The sequence below is a fragment of the Diospyros lotus genome, chromosome 5 (genome assembly GCF_014633365.1).
Source record: "Diospyros lotus cultivar Yz01 chromosome 5, ASM1463336v1, whole genome shotgun sequence".
Taxonomy (NCBI): Eukaryota; Viridiplantae; Streptophyta; class Magnoliopsida; order Ericales; family Ebenaceae; genus Diospyros; species Diospyros lotus.
In genome coordinates, this window is record NC_068342.1 from 11,268,341 (window position 1) to 11,285,759 (window position 17,419).

The 17,419-nt window shown below is 36.9% G+C and overlaps 1 protein-coding gene across 1 annotated transcript; it reads left to right on the plus strand.

Annotated features, from left to right (window-relative positions):
• Positions 1 to 11,900: 11,900 nt before the first annotated feature.
• LOC127802623 (phospholipase A(1) DAD1, chloroplastic) lies at positions 11,901 to 13,180 on the plus strand. The gene has a single exon (XM_052338539.1). The coding sequence runs from the start codon at positions 11,951 to 11,953 to the stop codon at positions 13,055 to 13,057; it is 1,107 nt and encodes a 368-aa protein (XP_052194499.1). The 5' UTR covers positions 11,901 to 11,950; the 3' UTR covers positions 13,058 to 13,180.
• Positions 13,181 to 17,419: the final 4,239 nt, after the last annotated feature.

Genomic DNA, 17,419 nt, shown 5'->3' on the forward strand with positions numbered 1-17,419 from the left:
GAAGAGAAAGTATTTAATAATTAGTAACCAAATTAAATTGGGCAATTGCCTTAAAAAGAAATAATTAATATAGGATTCAATCAAAGCTTATATAGCATGGGGATAACGACTAGTTTCTTTTGGATGTTCCCAAAGATGGTAGGGTTTGAGGGAGCAAAGCACTTGGGAATATTTTGAGACAAAAGCACATTTCTAGTAATTACCCCCCCAAAAGCATTCCATCATCCTCCTCCCTTGTATTCTTCCTAAATCTTTGAGCATTCACACATTTTCCTCGTTCAGAAGGCAACCTTAATTTCAATATGCAACTCATTTTATCATCATCATCATCAACAGTTTAGTTATATATGGGTTCAATTCAAGAAGCAAAGTCCTATAACGTTAATTAACATATTCATGCCCATCACCAGTGCAAAAACATTAATTTTCAGTCTAATCCAGTTGATTTCAACTTCTAATTCAATCAATCTTAATTTCTGCCAAAAAGGAATTAGCTAGTACAATAATGAAAGTGACTCAAGGGTCCAGTCACTCCTCTTCCAAATGACCACCTTGATTTCTTCAAATTCAGAATTAATGGGATCGAAGGACAATATGTATGGATATATACGTATTCACATATATATTTTATATATTATATTTATACCATGACGTGTGATTACCTCTTAATCATACATACCATCTTCAAGTATGTTATTGTGTACAGAATTTTGTATAAAAAATTATTATCAACATGAATATATAATAGTATATACTCTGCTAAAATTTGAATCCTAAGGCTCCTTGTGTTGACTGTCGCTATGATTGCTAACGTGAATTATGTGTTGAGTGACAACTTTACTTACTGAATTGGACTTAACTGCACGATTGAGTATACAATATTTGTAAGTAAAAGATGACTAATTGGTCGTTATTGTGCCGCTATATATATATATATATTCTCCCTTGATTGCAATGTTCGTATTTATAAAATAGATACAAATAAAAATTAGGTGTCATATGATTCATTAATTTAGTTAACAAAGCATGTCACGCTCTTCTCCCTTGATTACTCTATCTATGTATGTGTGGTTACGTTATGTTATATACATCTATATATGTATATGTATATGCATATGGGTATTATGCATGCAACCACATGCCAGCCAATTAATTAGTTGTCTCTTCAAAGCACAGTGTGTCATTGCCATTTCTGGGTGACACATCAGCTGATCTGTTGCTGAGAATAGAAATTCTGCTAATTAACAAAGAAGATATATACACACACACACACACACACACATGCACGTGACACCTAAACAAATTAAGGGCTGGAACCCACTAAAACTCTACAAAATTAAGAAAATCAAAGCCCTTAATTGTCTCTTGTGATCATCGGCTATGTTCTTATCTCAAATTCTAACATTTTAAGACATTCTTAGTCTCTTTCGCCACAAAACCCATTAATAATCTTCATGGGACGAATGCATCTTTTTTACTTATAGTTTCAAGATTAATTAATTTTTACATAAAAAAACACAGTTACGTACAATGATATGTAACCTCTTTTATATTTATATGTTAAAACATAAAACTATTTGTTATATATAATCCTCCTTGAGGAGATCTTTGGGTGTTGGGAGACTTTTTCTAGATATTTTATCATAATAAACTCACATCTTCACTTGGGATCATGTATAAAGCGAAGAACCAAATAAAGGGCCGATAGGGACCCAGGGAAGGGAGACCTTCTACTTAGAAAGACCCTTTTTTTTTATTGGTATGGAGGAGAGACCCTTCATTGGATAAACTTGTTTTAATTCTCCGGCTCAAAACTGATGAGAAGAGCTTACTTTGTAATAGTGTTGTGTTGGTACAGATGACATATTGATGTTGATTATATACACAGGATATATATATATATATATATAAATATAGACAATATGATATTTTTGTAATGACTGTAAACTGCAAAGGAATTTGGCTTTAAGACAAGCAGAGGCTAGCAGTATGACAGCAAGCCCGTGCGACAAAAAATAGAAACAGCTCATCAGTAGTACTACCATTGACACTTATAAACCACTCAGATTGCCAAAGGGGTGGAAGATACTGATTATATATATAGTCAAAGTTAGGTAGCAAGCAATGGTACGCCTCAATGTTGCACCAAAGTCTGTCTCAATCGATAGAGAGTCAAACACTTTTGGCAATAAATGATGACAACCAGCTCTACTCGATCTCTTTCCTTGCAATTAAGAATTAATGCAAACTAGCAAACAAACAAAAAGAAAAAGAAAAAGAAAAAAAAGAAAAAGAAAATCTGTGGAGGATAAAGGAGAAATGCCCAACTAGCTAGTTACGTACTTGAGCTTAAAAAAGAGTTTTTTAATTGGATAGATAGTGATCGATCCTTATTCTTAGGTAGGGCTCGAACATTATTCATAAACGTACATGAAATTAACAGATATCATTCTCATTAACTCTAATTATTAGGGTTTCAAAATTTACAATGATTACTACATTTAAGGATATATATAAATTAAATTACATAGATGATCGTGAGGGCAGTATATATATATATATATATATATAAATGCTTTAACCTTGAACTCCCTCACTTTCATTTCTCTTACTGTCATCTCCAAACACTTGCACACAAATACTGTAACCCTGAACTCCCTTACTTTTATTTCTCTTACTATCATGTCCAAACACTTGCACGCATTGTGACTTGTTCGATTGAGATGACCTTTTGTGTGGTAACAAATAGTTCTATTGTCACCAAAAAACTTAGGGGCCACATTTGATTTTAAAATCCAATCAGTAGATTATGAATATACTTTTGTATAGATATTTTTCCACTAAGCGTCATCTTTACAAAGAACTTCTTGTGACCATAAAAATTTTACATCAATTTGAAGCAAATTCAGAAAAAAAATCTTTCTCATTCTCGAGAAATTCCAATCATTAGAGTCCATAAAGTCAAGACTTTTGGTAAACAAACAAAGAAATTCATTCGGACATGCATATTCAAACCAACTGGAAAATCATGAGACTTATAAATTAAATAAACACAGAGGGAGCACCTTTAATTCAGTGTTCCATAGATGGTCAAGGGTATGGTCCATGAGTTCATCTCCAGACCCATAATTAATTTAATTTGATTTCTTTATGGGTTTTGATGTGTATCCAAATAATAGTGATAATAACAAAATAATATATACAATGTGTGTATATTTTTATTTATTGTAGCATCAACATTCATAAATATCTGTTCAGAGAGAGTTTCCTATTTAATTTATTTTAATTGTAAGCTTGAATCATGGTTACTTTTTCCAACCCGGTTTAATAAAGTATTTATATTATTTTATGCAAAGTATTTATTTATATAATCAATTATATATTAATATGTGTGTATATACATTGTTATACCAAGTAAGAAGCATTTCATAATTAACCAAAGTCTCATTCTGTCATGAATCATCATACATGGTGCAAACTATAAGACTATAGTTCCCTAAATCAAATTAATAAAATGGAGAAAACACTTTATATATATATCCATATATAAGGGCATAATAAGCAAAGCTTGTCTTCTCACTGGTTCAATTTTCATGAAAGTGGAAAAATTTATAACTTATTTATTTATTAACTCTTATAATAAATGATTAACATATTTTTTAAATTTTATTAGCTATCCTATTTTTAAAATGATTAACATATTTTTTAGACTTAATTAGAACTACATATATAAACCCTTATAATAAATGGTGTCTAAATGTCAATAAACAATAAATGGTGTCTAAATGTCAATAAACAATATTTAAATTCTATTAGCGGACTACAGTCTACATCAAATCAAACTCTAACCCCGAAGCAAAATTCCAATCGCATATCATAAATATTTTGCCACTTGGGTTCTCTCATTTGGTTTCGAACAATGAAGTAATATATATAAAATAATTCAAACTCAAATAATACAAATTAAATATTTAAAGTAAAATACAAATTTAAAAAATTATAAGGTATTATAGGCTTAAATAATTTGTTAATGAGAAAGAACAAAATTAAATATTATTTTAATTTAAAAAAACCTTATATTAGGATAAATTTTATGGATACATACCCATAGAAAAAGTTAGGGGCTGTTCTATTTCCCGTTTTCGGGCCATTTTCTGTTTTCAGTTTTTGAAAATATCGAAAATACGTTTTCTTTGTTATTTTTCAAAATGCGTTTTCGAAAACAACTAAAAATTTTGTTAAGAAAACCCAAAACAACATTTTGTTGTTTTGGGCGTTTTCAGTGAAAATACACTGAAAACACAAAACAAATGGAAAACGCGGAAAACAGCCCCCTGCGCCCCCCCCCGCGCTCACACGGACAGACCCACTGCCCCCTTCTCTCTCTTTCTCTTTCTCTCTCCCCCCTTCTTCTCTCCATTCTCCTCTTCTCTTCTAGCCATCGACAGCTATCGCCATCACCGTCGACCTTCGACTCTGCCGCCACCGCCTCCCAACGCCACCGCGACCAATACCGCAACCACTATCATCGACCTAGCCCCCTACAGCCACCGCGACCAGCATCCCTCTCTGCCATTGCTACTGCGACCAGCACCCCCCTCCGCCATCGCGACCGCAACCAGCACCCCTCTCCGCCATCGCGACCGCGCCTCCGTGACCAGCACCCGTGACCAGCACCCCCACCGCCACAGCCATCGCTAATAGCGCCCCTCCTCCCCCCACACACATACACAGAAAACCCTAGATGGAGAAGATGGTTGCGGCTCCTGATTTGATTTTTTTTTTGTTATTTAATTTTATTTATTTATTAAACTGAATATGTGATGTTTTGTTTGTATTAATTTTTTTAAATGATATTTATAAGGTTATTGATTTTTTTATTTTATTTTATTTAAATTTTATTTTATAGTTTAAAGTATTTGAATCAAATTTATAATTTATTAATAAATATTTATTATTTATTTTAAATTAAATTTATTAAATAAAATATCATTATAACAAAAAAAAATCATTTTTAAAATTTAAAAACAAACGCGTTTTCTAGTTTTTTGTTTTGAAAAATAATTTTTCAGAATGATAAAAAGAACGCATTTTCAAAAATTTCAAAACAGACACTCAAAACACAAAACTCAAAATGAATTCAAAACTCAAAACACAAAACTAAAACACAAAGAGAACACCACCTTAGTTATTGCCATTGGCATAAGGCATAAATCAACACGCATTCCAAGTTATGCCTAAAAGTCATTTGTGTCCTTAAATTTGAATCAGAACCTATCATGTCCTTGAACTTGGGTTTGGTGGCATAGGAGGCGAGTGGTTGTTGGCAATGGATGGGGGCGGGCAGCTGTGGGCTGGCAATAGCAGCAGTGTAGGGAATAAATCAAGTCGGCAGCGGCGTAGGAGACGAGCGATTGGTTGGTCGCTTGTCTTTCTTGTGCCAGTGGCTAGCAACGGCGTCAATCGAAGTCAGCTATAGCAACGACATGGGAATGAGCAGACAAATCTGGTTGCCTGTAGTGTGAGAGGCGAGCGGTTGCTCGCTCACTCGTCTTTTTCATGCTAGTGGCTAGTTGTTAGATATAAGTCTTTAAGACCAATTCTAGTAACACAATAAAGCTTAATTTTGTAATTCTTTAAACTCTATTTAATGACAAGTTTTATGTTTAATTTAAGTTGTAATACGGTTTGAATTGAACATACAAATATTCTTAGTATAATAAAGAGTTGATACCATTCTTAATTGTTAAGAATAATCGAGACGGATAATTCACAATACGTTATACTATAAATATATTCCTGCCCATAGAGTTCTTAACCCGGATAATTAGCAACTCGCAAAGGTTGACACATCATCTTCCTCTTTATTCTTGGTGTGTCTCATACCACTCTATATGAGATATAGAATGAAAACGAGTGGGTGCTCGTTATAGGAACGAGTTCATTGAATGAGATTATTAATATTGAATCACATTGGTTTTATTTCACGGGTCAATAATTCAATATTAACTACGAATTTGCATTAGTCTTTAGACTTGAGATGACATGGATATCTGTGTGTTGGTGGATTAGGATATCAACGATGTTATATGATTGTCCTAATCAGGGATAGTCGTATGTATCTATGTGCCTAGTTCAGTAACAAACGATGTATGTGTGCATCAGACATGAAATCTATCACCTTGAGATATACGAGTAGGATATCATATGCGATCTAGTGGTCACTTGACGATAAATCCTTGGTTGAGGTAATATGATAACGAAATTTGGATTCCATAGAGGTTATGTCATATTAGACAAGTGTGATTATTGGATTTGGTCATATGACGAAATCGAGAGATTTGACCTGTTGTTTGTGATTTTATATCTTGTTGGGATATAAGATAATAGAAGGACTATATTGCATGGCACCATAGTGAAAAGTTCACATTCCCGCTTCACATTAAATTGGGTAATCGTGACATATTGCTAAATGTCACTCATGATTTATTAAAATTAATAATTGATTAATTTTCGTTACCAATTTAATTGTGAATCCAGAAAATCCCACCCAATAAAAATCGTTTTAAAAGAAAAATAGCAAATTTAGTAATTATGAAATTACTAAATTATAAGTGTAACATCCCGTCTTCCTAGGGCGTTAGGTAACGTAAGATTTCGGGAATAATTTTTTTTTTCCAAACAACAGAACTCAACACAAAAAATCGTTCCCTGAAGATCCCGTTACACCTTCTCAGTATATCAATTATGAACTATTAATAAACTAAGACAGATAAATCACCTCAAATACGGAAGTTAGATCGAAACCTCAATATAACAAAATCGAAACCACTTTATTCATATCATAAAGCCAAACCAGCGTTTTACATGGCGTCATCAAAATAACCAATATAATTGAAACGACATAAAGTAAACTATCCACTAATCATCGTCACTCCTTGGCGATGCCTTTCCCTTTCGCACCGCTGCCTTCACCTGAGACGTTTGAATATTCCAGGGACATAGTCCATATTAGATGACGAATCATCTAAGTGAGAGTTCAAAATCACATTTTTATGAATGAATGCAAGACATGAAATAAACCATCACAACCCGGTAAGCCCTAGCCTAAGAGAATCCTAAAGCGCTTAACCCTACCATGGGGAAAGAGCAATCTCTCTAAAAACTATACCACCATACCGACACATCGACACGACGCGCTTCTAGCTTAAGAGGGGCAAGTCAACGCATCTCCCCAACATCTCGGGAACAATCGTTACCAACTCCCGGCTCAGGAACGTCACATCAACACAGGAACCCAGCTCACCATATTTACGTCGGAGATTACGTTCTCACTCTAAGCATCTAGGAACCACTACTCAAATCCCATATGGACCACCTAGTCATCCTAGTGCAACTTTCCTGACTAAACGGCCCAGCACGAAAACCAAGGTGGCTACCCTGGTATGAACACCAGCATGAGATATCTCTATTATTCTGTTACGTTCTTAGAGAATTATAGCTACACTATTCAGACAACATCTTAGGCTGACATTCCATATAAACAACTACAAAATGCAAGATAATGCCATAATTCACAATTCAATGCATCATATAAACAACAATTTTATAAAATACAATGCACAAGTACAAAACGTTTAGGGACAAACATTCCTCATAAAACCAACCGTCACCGGTTATTATTTGCATGCAACAAAACCATTTTGCATGAAATTACAACATGTTTAGATAGAACAAACACAAAGTTTTTAGGGTACAATAAGTCAAGTTTTGGGGGCAAACACTCACCTCGAATGTATTCAGATCGTTTCGATCCTCGTGCACTATCTCGATTTGTGTGCTAAATCATAAACACCCGAACTTATACTCAACCTCGAGCCATGACACTTCCTAAACACCATATTTAATTAAAGAAGCATCAAAATCTATTTTCTTTAATTTTTCCATAATTTCCTCATTTTTTCTCTCAATTTTCACCTCGATAATTCCAAAATAATTATTTCCTCAAACATTTTCCCCAATTTTTTCACACAATAAATCCTAAAATAATTCAAGAAAAATACTGGAAGAGAAATTATTGAAATACCCTTGCTTATGCGCCCTTACGCCCCTAGCGCGTGGCTGCGCGTAAAATGTGGCGTGTGCAGCTCACGCGCCACCTTCTTCTCCGATTTTCAGCCGTCGGCAAATACCTCGATGGCCAAAATGATGACACCCCCTTGAAGCTCTTGATGAATTGATCTCAATGGCACCGGTTGCCGGCCAAAAGGACACTGAAAAATCCCTCAGATCGGTAATTGCTGGTGTGGCGGAGGCATCCGCCTCAAGCTTTCCGACCAAGCTCCAAAACCCACTCAAAACAAATCCTTTGCTCACCAAATTTTTCAAGATTGATCATTGACCCTTCGAGAACAAAAGCCTTCTATCCCTTGCCTTCGATTCACTCCCAAACGTGAGTAATTTTTGTGTAAACTCTCGGCCAAAACCTAACTATTTGTAGGCGATTTTCGGCCAAATTTCGACCAATCTACAGCTGAGGCTTGGCCCCCAAGCCAGCCCATGCCATATACGACCTTTCCCAAGTTTCCCTTGGCCATCCCATAGCCGAAAACGGTGGCTAAGTGCGGTGGAAGGCAGCGGCCAAATTCCCTTGCGCGTTTATACTGTTTATGTTTGATAAATTGCACTTTAGCCCCCTGATTTCTTTCAATATCATTTTGGCCTTTTCCATAACACCCCCTGCACTATCCAACTATACCACTACGGCCTACAAGTTTTGTAATCCTCATTTCACCCTTGGAATTTATGAAAATTTATCTTTTTGACCTCTATCGGGCAAAATTAAAAAATTATACTTAGGTCTGATTGATCGGTTTGATCCTAAATCTCTTCGTTTCGACCCGAAATCATTAGAGGGTTGTTCTACACATAGAATATTGGTCCTCAACACGCTCCATTGACTTTTCGAATATTCCCTATGTCGATTTGATTTTCTCAGCTCGGTCGACAGTTATATCGAAAACTATTCCCAATTCAATTTTTTTTTATGCCTAAAATCATAACTCGTATTACTCGACAATACCATTATATTTTTCTTAATAATCTAGGGTCCAGGGTACTCCCTTCGACTGATTCGGTCACTTAAAACTGCGATAGTGTACCCTATAGTCTTTTTCTTTCAAAAATTCCAGTTATACCCTTCATCAAACACCATTTATACCCTTTAGGATTTCTCGGGTATTACATTAAGTGCAATTATTTATTAATTAAATAAAAATAATTAAATAATTAATATAATTATTTATTTAATTATCAAATTAGATTGGAATTTTTGCTAGCACCTAAAGCTCGATCCAATAACACTTCGGGTTTTAGGGTTTTGTCTATAAATAGACCATTAAACCCAGAATCCAGAAAATCAATCAGTTGAATTGAAAAACAAAAATTTTATAGAAAATTTTCGTGTCCCTTTTTACTTTCAATTCTCTTAGAGTTTTGGCGATTTCGGGTGGACCGACTTAACATCTTACGTGTGGAAGATATCAGGCGGGTTATCGGCTATGCAATCAGATTTTGTTTTGAGATAACTTTTCATTTTGTGTCTTCGATTTAACCATAAGATTTAAAAAACGTGATACCAAATAAAACATATTTTATGTTCCCGCTACGTATGATCAGATCATAATTTCTAACACTAGCAACATGGCATAATAGGTTTAGATCTATTGTCGCCACCTGCACGAGGAAGGCGAGTGACCGCTCGCCTCCCACGCCATCGACGACTAGATCTGCTGCCTATGCTGCTACTATCGCTGGCTCGTCACTTCTGCCCATATTCATCGTTGGCGACTGCTTGCCCCCCACACATCAACCCAATTGTATGATAGGATTTTAACCAATCACGTGTAAGTCATGCGCACGTGCGTATTTGAGATTCCAAGTGTGTAATAGGATCAAAATTAAAATTTTAGCGACATGATACTTCCATTTAAGTTTAAGGACACAAACGACTACTAAGCATAACTTAGAGGGCATCCTTATGCCTTATTGGCATTGGTAGGTAACATATATAAGAGAGAGTGGTACAAAATATTTAGAGCACTACTATTATTTTCTTGGTTAATTAGTTGTACATATATATATATATATATATATGCAAGTTAAAACTGTTAATCCAAACACAGTTGATATTAGAATTATGTGTGGCTAATATCACGTGGTTAATTAATTTGATTGATGCTACTTAATTAGTGATTGATCAATGATCCTTGATGTATAATCGGCATGCCACAGTGAAGCCATCGCGACAGGTTCTTTTAATTTTTTTGAATCTAAAGAACAAATAGCACCCTTTTATCTTAACAAGGACACGAATGACTGGTGAGTGACCGACCCTTACCTTTTGTTAGGTCGGAAAATGCCACTATATATATGGTGTCTTTTTCTGCGCTATATATAAGTTCGGTCCGCCGATTGGATGTGGACCGTTGGATGTGACGGCGACCCCACTCCGTCCGTCGTCGGATCAATCGCAGCCCCGCCACTGCAGTTTTTCCCGTTATAACTCTTGTGTCACCCACCAACCATGCGTATCTAATTCCCACCATCACCATGGATCCATCCACATGTTATTCATGCATGCAGGCATCTATACCTCCACATACATTACATAACATATCATAACATACCATACCATACCATGGCCTGAATTATTAATATTAGTCAAGAAATTATTTATTTTACATTCAAACAGAAGAAGTCTTAAAACCTAAAATTAGAAGTTGGGTTGAGATTATCAAATAAAAGAAATAGAATTTTTGATTAATTAAGCAATAAGTAATATTAGGAGTCGTGACTAATATTGACAGTATCATCAGTCAGTCATGTATTGCTTTCTTATTAGAGGATGTGTTAGACAGAGAAAATAATAATACATAGTCTTTTTATTTCTTTTAATAAAAAAATATTATATAACTTAGTTATGACTTCTAATAGTATTCATAATTAATATCAAGGATATTAATTAATTTTGATGATGTAATGCATTTAGTGTTTGATTTTTGAGTAATGCTATTTATCTAGACCGATCTCCAGTGTAGGTGGCACATTTTCATTAGGTAATAAAAATGTGTAAGTAATCATATTTTTTGTGCATCTTTTTACTGTTTAATAAAAAGATGTCACTCAATCTAAATAAATAACATTATTCTTGATTTCTAGATAATGTTTGGTGGTGTTGTGGCGGTTGATATTGTCGTAATAATTAATAAAAAAATAAATGCAATCTTGTTTTTGATGGTTAAAGTCTTAGATAAATTTCTTCAAAGTACCCCCTTGTGTCGGACGCTACTACGTTCACGCCCACGTCACAACATTTACGGATTCACAATTAATTCATGCAATTAAGATTCAATTGGAGTGAACTTAACCTTTTTTGCAATTATAAACCCCCCCCCCCCCCCCCCCCCCCGGCCACACACACCCTTCCATATTCAATGTCCAAGAGACTTGTGATGACATTTATATAATATACATATATGCATGCATTTTGCTATTATATCTCACATTCATTCCACTGAACTGAACTCTCTCTCTCTCTCTCTCTCAACTTTACAAAACACTTTTTGTTGGTTGCTTAGGACAAGAAACTCCGTGCACTCGTGGGTGAGGCTGTTCTGTTACATATATATATATATATAATTTTAATATATATATATATAATAATAATCCCCGGCCACAGAGTACGATGGTGATGATCATCCGTTGCCACGCGACAACAAGGACTATCCGGCCATGCAAATTCACGGCACCTGCGCGCCACGTGACCCCCGAGGCGTTACATTTAAAGCTCCGGAGCAGCAACAGCAAGCACACCCGCCTCCGGTTGCAATCGGGCGGGCCTGACCCGATCGTGTCGGATTCGGAGTCGGGGCGATTGGGCAGGAACTGGATGGAATATCAAGGGGTCCGGAACTGGGAAGGGCTTCTGGACCCACTGGACGATACCTTACGCAGTGAGATCATTCGATACGGACACTTCGTCGATGCCGCTTATAAGGCTTTCGATTTCGACATCTCTTCGCCTTCTTACGCTTCTTGCCGCTACCCCAAGAGCTCCCTGTTCGAACGCTCCGGCTTCGCCCGCACCGGTTTCCGCCTGACCAGGAACCTGCGCGCCACCTCCGGCATCCGCCTGCCGCCCTGGGTCGAGAGGGCTCCCGCCTGGATGGCCACCCAGTCCAGCTGGATTGGCTACGTGGCAGTGTGCCAGGACAAGGACGAGATTTCCCGGCTGGGCCGCCGTGACGTGGTGGTGGCCTTCCGTGGCACCGCCACTTGCTTGGAGTGGCTCGAGAATCTCCGGGCCACTCTCGCGCCGGTGCCCAATGCAGGCTCCGGCGGCACAGAGACAGAGCCTATGGTGGAGAGCGGCTTTCTCAGCTTGTACACTTCTGGGACCGAGACCAGCCCCAGTTTACAGACTTTGGTGAGGGAAGAGATCAAGAGGCTGCTCCAAAGCTACGGCGACGAGCCGCTGAGCTTGACGATCACCGGGCACAGCCTCGGGGCGGCCCTGGCCACGCTGACAGCTTACGACATCAAGACAACATTCAGCCGGGCGCCGTTGGTGACCGTCATCTCGTTCGGCTGCCCGCGCGTCGGGAACGGGAGCTTCCGCCGGTGCCTGGAGAAGCAGGGGACGAAGGTGCTCCGGATAGTGAACTCCGACGACCCGATAACAAAAGTCCCTGGCTTCGTCATCGACAAAAGACCCAATAACCGGCCAGAAATGGCAATGGCGTCGAGTGGGAGTCTACCGACATGGATCGGGAGAAGCGTGGAGCAGACCCAGTGGGTGTACGCGGACGTGGGGCGGGAGCTGCGGCTGAGCAGCCGGGACTCGCCGTACGTGGCCGGCGGCAATGTGGCGGTATGCCACGACCTGAAAACGTACCTCCACCTTGTGAACGGGTTCGTGAGCTCCGGCTGCCCATTCAGGGCCACTGCGAAGAGGATGAAGATGATGAAGAAGAAGAAAACAGGGACAGCGGCTTAATTAATTAATTAATTATTAATAGAAGTAGAGGGCACGGATGAACTTAAAATTGTACATAGAAAGGGTATAACTTGGTACGAATAAGAAAGATAGAAAGAAAATAAAAGCTTCCGGAGATTAATTACCTGCATTCGCCGCCATGTGTGAAACTGAAATGAATTTGAGGCAGCCGCTGGCTGCTCATGATGCTCGTGTGGGTTATATATATATATATATATACGACAACCGCGCGCTAGCGATGGCCATGGCTGATGGCCCTCAGGATCCCTTCCCTTCCCTTCCCTTGTATCGCCCTCAAAATAAGTCAACTTTTTGTATCTTCTAGGAAATTCGTATCTTCTACGAAAAAAATTACCCAATTGTTTTTATATTTTTTAGGAAAAAAAAAAAGAGACAAAAGGATTGAGATTAAAATACACGCGTACTTTATATAAAAAGGGACCCAACTCGACTTGATCTAACATTTCCATTTGATTGAGTACAAACGTAGATGGTTACTCATTTAGGGAATAATTATTGCCCATAATTAAAATCCAATTGAAAAATTCTTTTGTCACACTACACACTCCTCTTTTAATTAAGTCACCTTCAGCAACAAGGTGATAGATTAGACAGTTATTTGTAGATACCCAAGTAGTTAGATTTCATCACTTGATAATTATTATGTATTTAACAAAAGGAAAAACACATTTGTCAGTCCACAAAAAATAAGCATCTCTAAATATCGTTTAAATAGTGATCTAATTAACATGAATATTTTTTATAATTTCTTACGTCAAGTAAGATGGATATCAAAATAGATTCTTGCCAAAAGATTTTGGCCTCACCAAATTCACATGCCCCTAAGGTTACTCACATGCCCCTAAGATATCAATGCAGCCGACCCCAATTACATTAGACGTACAGAATTCGTTCTCCTTGTCCACAAGATTGTTCATGTTTGTTTCATAATTCCACATAATACATATATAAAATAAGTTAGATGGGTTTGTAGGTTATCGTACCCTGAAATAAATATATATTTATTCCTTATAGTTTTAGAAAGCAGAGTTTTGGGAAGGGATTTGAAATAAAGAAACATTTTTGAAGCACAATTTTTCAAAGAACAAATGGTAATGGTCATTATATTTTGACTTTTTTAGCTTCTAAATATAAAATTGATGAGGACTGAAGAGTATAAGCAAGCTGCAGGCTAGCTGTTAATCAAGTTTGACTTCTGACCCAATTAGTTTACAACCTTACCCGTGGAAGGAGTCCATGGTTGCTCAACTGTCATCATTTCGCCGACCCGACTGAACCAAAAACGAATCCTAAAAACGTAAATTATAAATAAATTGTGGTTTTCTTAGGGTCATAGCCCTATTACACAGGTTGTGATCCATGTTTCTTAGATTGTGTGTATCATTCCTAATTAATAGATTTGTTGACCAAAGTAGAAGATTCTTAATTTCTTATTGAATGCTTACTAGTCACCTATTTAGTTTTCCACCATTTGAGTTGTTTTTTTCGTTTCTTTTTTGAGAAAAATTGGGTGTATTATGTGAAGCTTCAGGCGTGACTGCAGGTGCATTATGTGTTATTAAAATGTTCATATGCTTCTCATTTGCTCTTTAATTGAGGATTCAATTTTATGGGGGTGTTTGCTGTCCTTATTTTGTTGGAATCTTGTTTGTTTGGGGGGGGGGCGCGCTGATCAAAGACACCCTTTCTATGTCTACCACATAATTAGTGAATGGAGAGTCATGAAATGAATATGTACCAATCAATCAAGATCTCAAGGTCACCCCATTTTCTTCTTGACATGAAAGCAACTTATGAGTCAAGAAAAGCATGGGCAGTTTGTAAACCACTAGTCCGATCGAGCTTATCTCTCCTTTAATGTATATATCCACATAATTAATAAACTGGAAAAAGAAGAAGCAATTAATTAAGCAACCGTCCAAATAGTACGGGAGCATGTCGATGATGGAAATACAGAGACAGAGAGACTCACTTGAGGCGACCAAACCACTCAAGGAGGTCCACTTGGCACACCCTCCGTTGGTGGATTATCAGCTGCAGGGAAACCGTAGGATAGTTGATTAATAACAAGTCTTAAGAGACATAGAATCACTGCCAAACTTTGCGGATTCAAAGCCAAGCCCACAAAAGTCTATGATTCGATGGTGGCCAGTCCACTACTTTTTTGGGACGCAAAAGTACTTAGATCCAATCAGCCGTTCACATATGTGTGTTTCTTCCTGCTCCAAAGTACTGTATGGACTAACACCCCCCCCCCCCCCCCCCCCCTCCTTCTTCTTCCTTCACTTGTTTGTGTTGTCTTGGTGTTATTTTCATTCTTTGATTTGATATGATTGCCTCCAATTTTGGACTTTGATCCCCCTTGGCGGCGGTGACTTCTTTGGTTATGCTCCTTTTTAAGGGTTTTGTGATTTTTTTGTCAATTTTTGTTTTGTTTAAATATTTTACCAACAAGAGTGAATCATTCTTTAATCTGTGTTTAGTTGTTTCATAATTAAAATAAAAAATAAAAAGATAATTCATCCTCATCTAAATAGCTAAAAATTATAAAGACCAAATATTCTTATGATATTTATTTTCATATAAAAGATAAATTTTTAGGCAAAAAGGAGATGTATATTTTTATTTATCAAAACTGAAATCAAATTCAAATCAAATATGTTATATGAACGATATAGTACTAGCAAGTTTACGGTGAAAGTGTCGTTGCTTTCTCAGTTAAATTTATGATTCCATTTACAAAAGTTAAAATAAAATAAAAGAACCGATGAACCATAAACTAACAAAATAGGATTAAACATAGAAATAAGACAAAGTTCACTAATGCCAATGCGAGAATTACACAAACAACCCTCCAATTTAAGTCTAATATTAGAGAAAATGAATTTTTAGTTCGATCTACCATCGATAAAAGGTTATTAAATATAAATAATAATTAAATTAAAGACAACAAATATAACACATAAATATATATAATTTTAAAAGTTTTATATTAAAAATAAAAAAAAATCAAACCAAATCAAACATAATGATGGACTAACATAATTAAGAATCCACAATTTGGAAAAACTCACAAAATGAGAAAGTTATAATTTGGATCCTCCTGCCAGCCACTGAGATCACCGCGCTTTGAAAATGGCGATTCAAACAAAGAAACTCAGCATTCAAAAGACATGCCTTGCCTGGCACCTAGCTGTCGACGACGTACGGAACTCCAAATACAAGCCAGAATATACATACATACATACATACATTATTTATATGGTACGTAGCATTAATGAATGAATCAAACTCTAGTTCTAGTCTAGTAGAGTAGAGTAGACCCCCAGTCAATCATCCCTCCCAATCTTAACTTTGTTTTTCAACTCAAGAGTAGTATGGAAATTAATGTTGAAAGATTTTTGTGCTGCTGCACATTAATTAGTTTGGCATGAGTGCAGTGCAACGAGAGTATTATTGGCCTTAATTTCCCCACATCATACCTACAAAACTACCATCGATCATCTGCGTCCATCCATCTGTGTGGGTGTCTGTCTGTCTGGTCATGGTAATTATAAAGTCTTGAGGCTTTCGATCGAGTTTGATATATATATTGTGTCGGCAAACCAACAAAAAAGTGTCGACCACCCAGGCATCGATGCAAGTTAAAAGTTATAGTCAATTGTTTATGCCAGCCCCAAACCCAACAGAATGTCCAATTTTAGACTCCTTTAAGACTTCCAAGTTTTCTTCACCAAAATATATATATATATATATGTATTCAGGTTTCTGGCTCCACCACCCAGTAACCAGACAAGCGCGCCTTGTTTAATTAGTTCGTGCATGTATATGAATTATTATAAAACCTAGATTTGATTCATATATACAGAGACACACCCACCCACATATCTATTTTCAAACTAATGATTGTTGCTTGCTAGCTTTAGTTTTGACTATATATATATTGTGATGCTTAACAAACCAGCATTGCCACCGACAGAGAGAAATATATGAACGTGATTGATTAACTAATGAAGTTCACGGAACATGCAAGTTTTGTGACTGTATATGCTTCTACGTGTACCCAGGGTAGTTTTAAGGGTGGGTGCCCTTCAAAGTTCAACCTCGACCCAAAGAAGCCAAGTCCTTCATTAAGAAATTAAGCATGGTCAGGTCGGCAAAATACAAAGAAACCAGCTTCCGGGAGGAGCTGAAGATCGATGGTGACTCTCATGTGTACAGGTTGACTCCTACGCGTCCATACCTAGCTAGAAAAAAGGTACATTTGTTTGGGTTGAATTTGATATTGGTCAAACTGAACGATCACAGGCTCCCTTGACATGGGACGAGCTAATGACATTC

What these genes read in the sequence shown, in the direction of transcription:
- LOC127802623 (XM_052338539.1), top strand. Translation starts at nt 11,951, where the DNA reads ATGGAATATCAAGGGGTCCGGAACTGGGAAGGGCTTCTGGACCCACTG.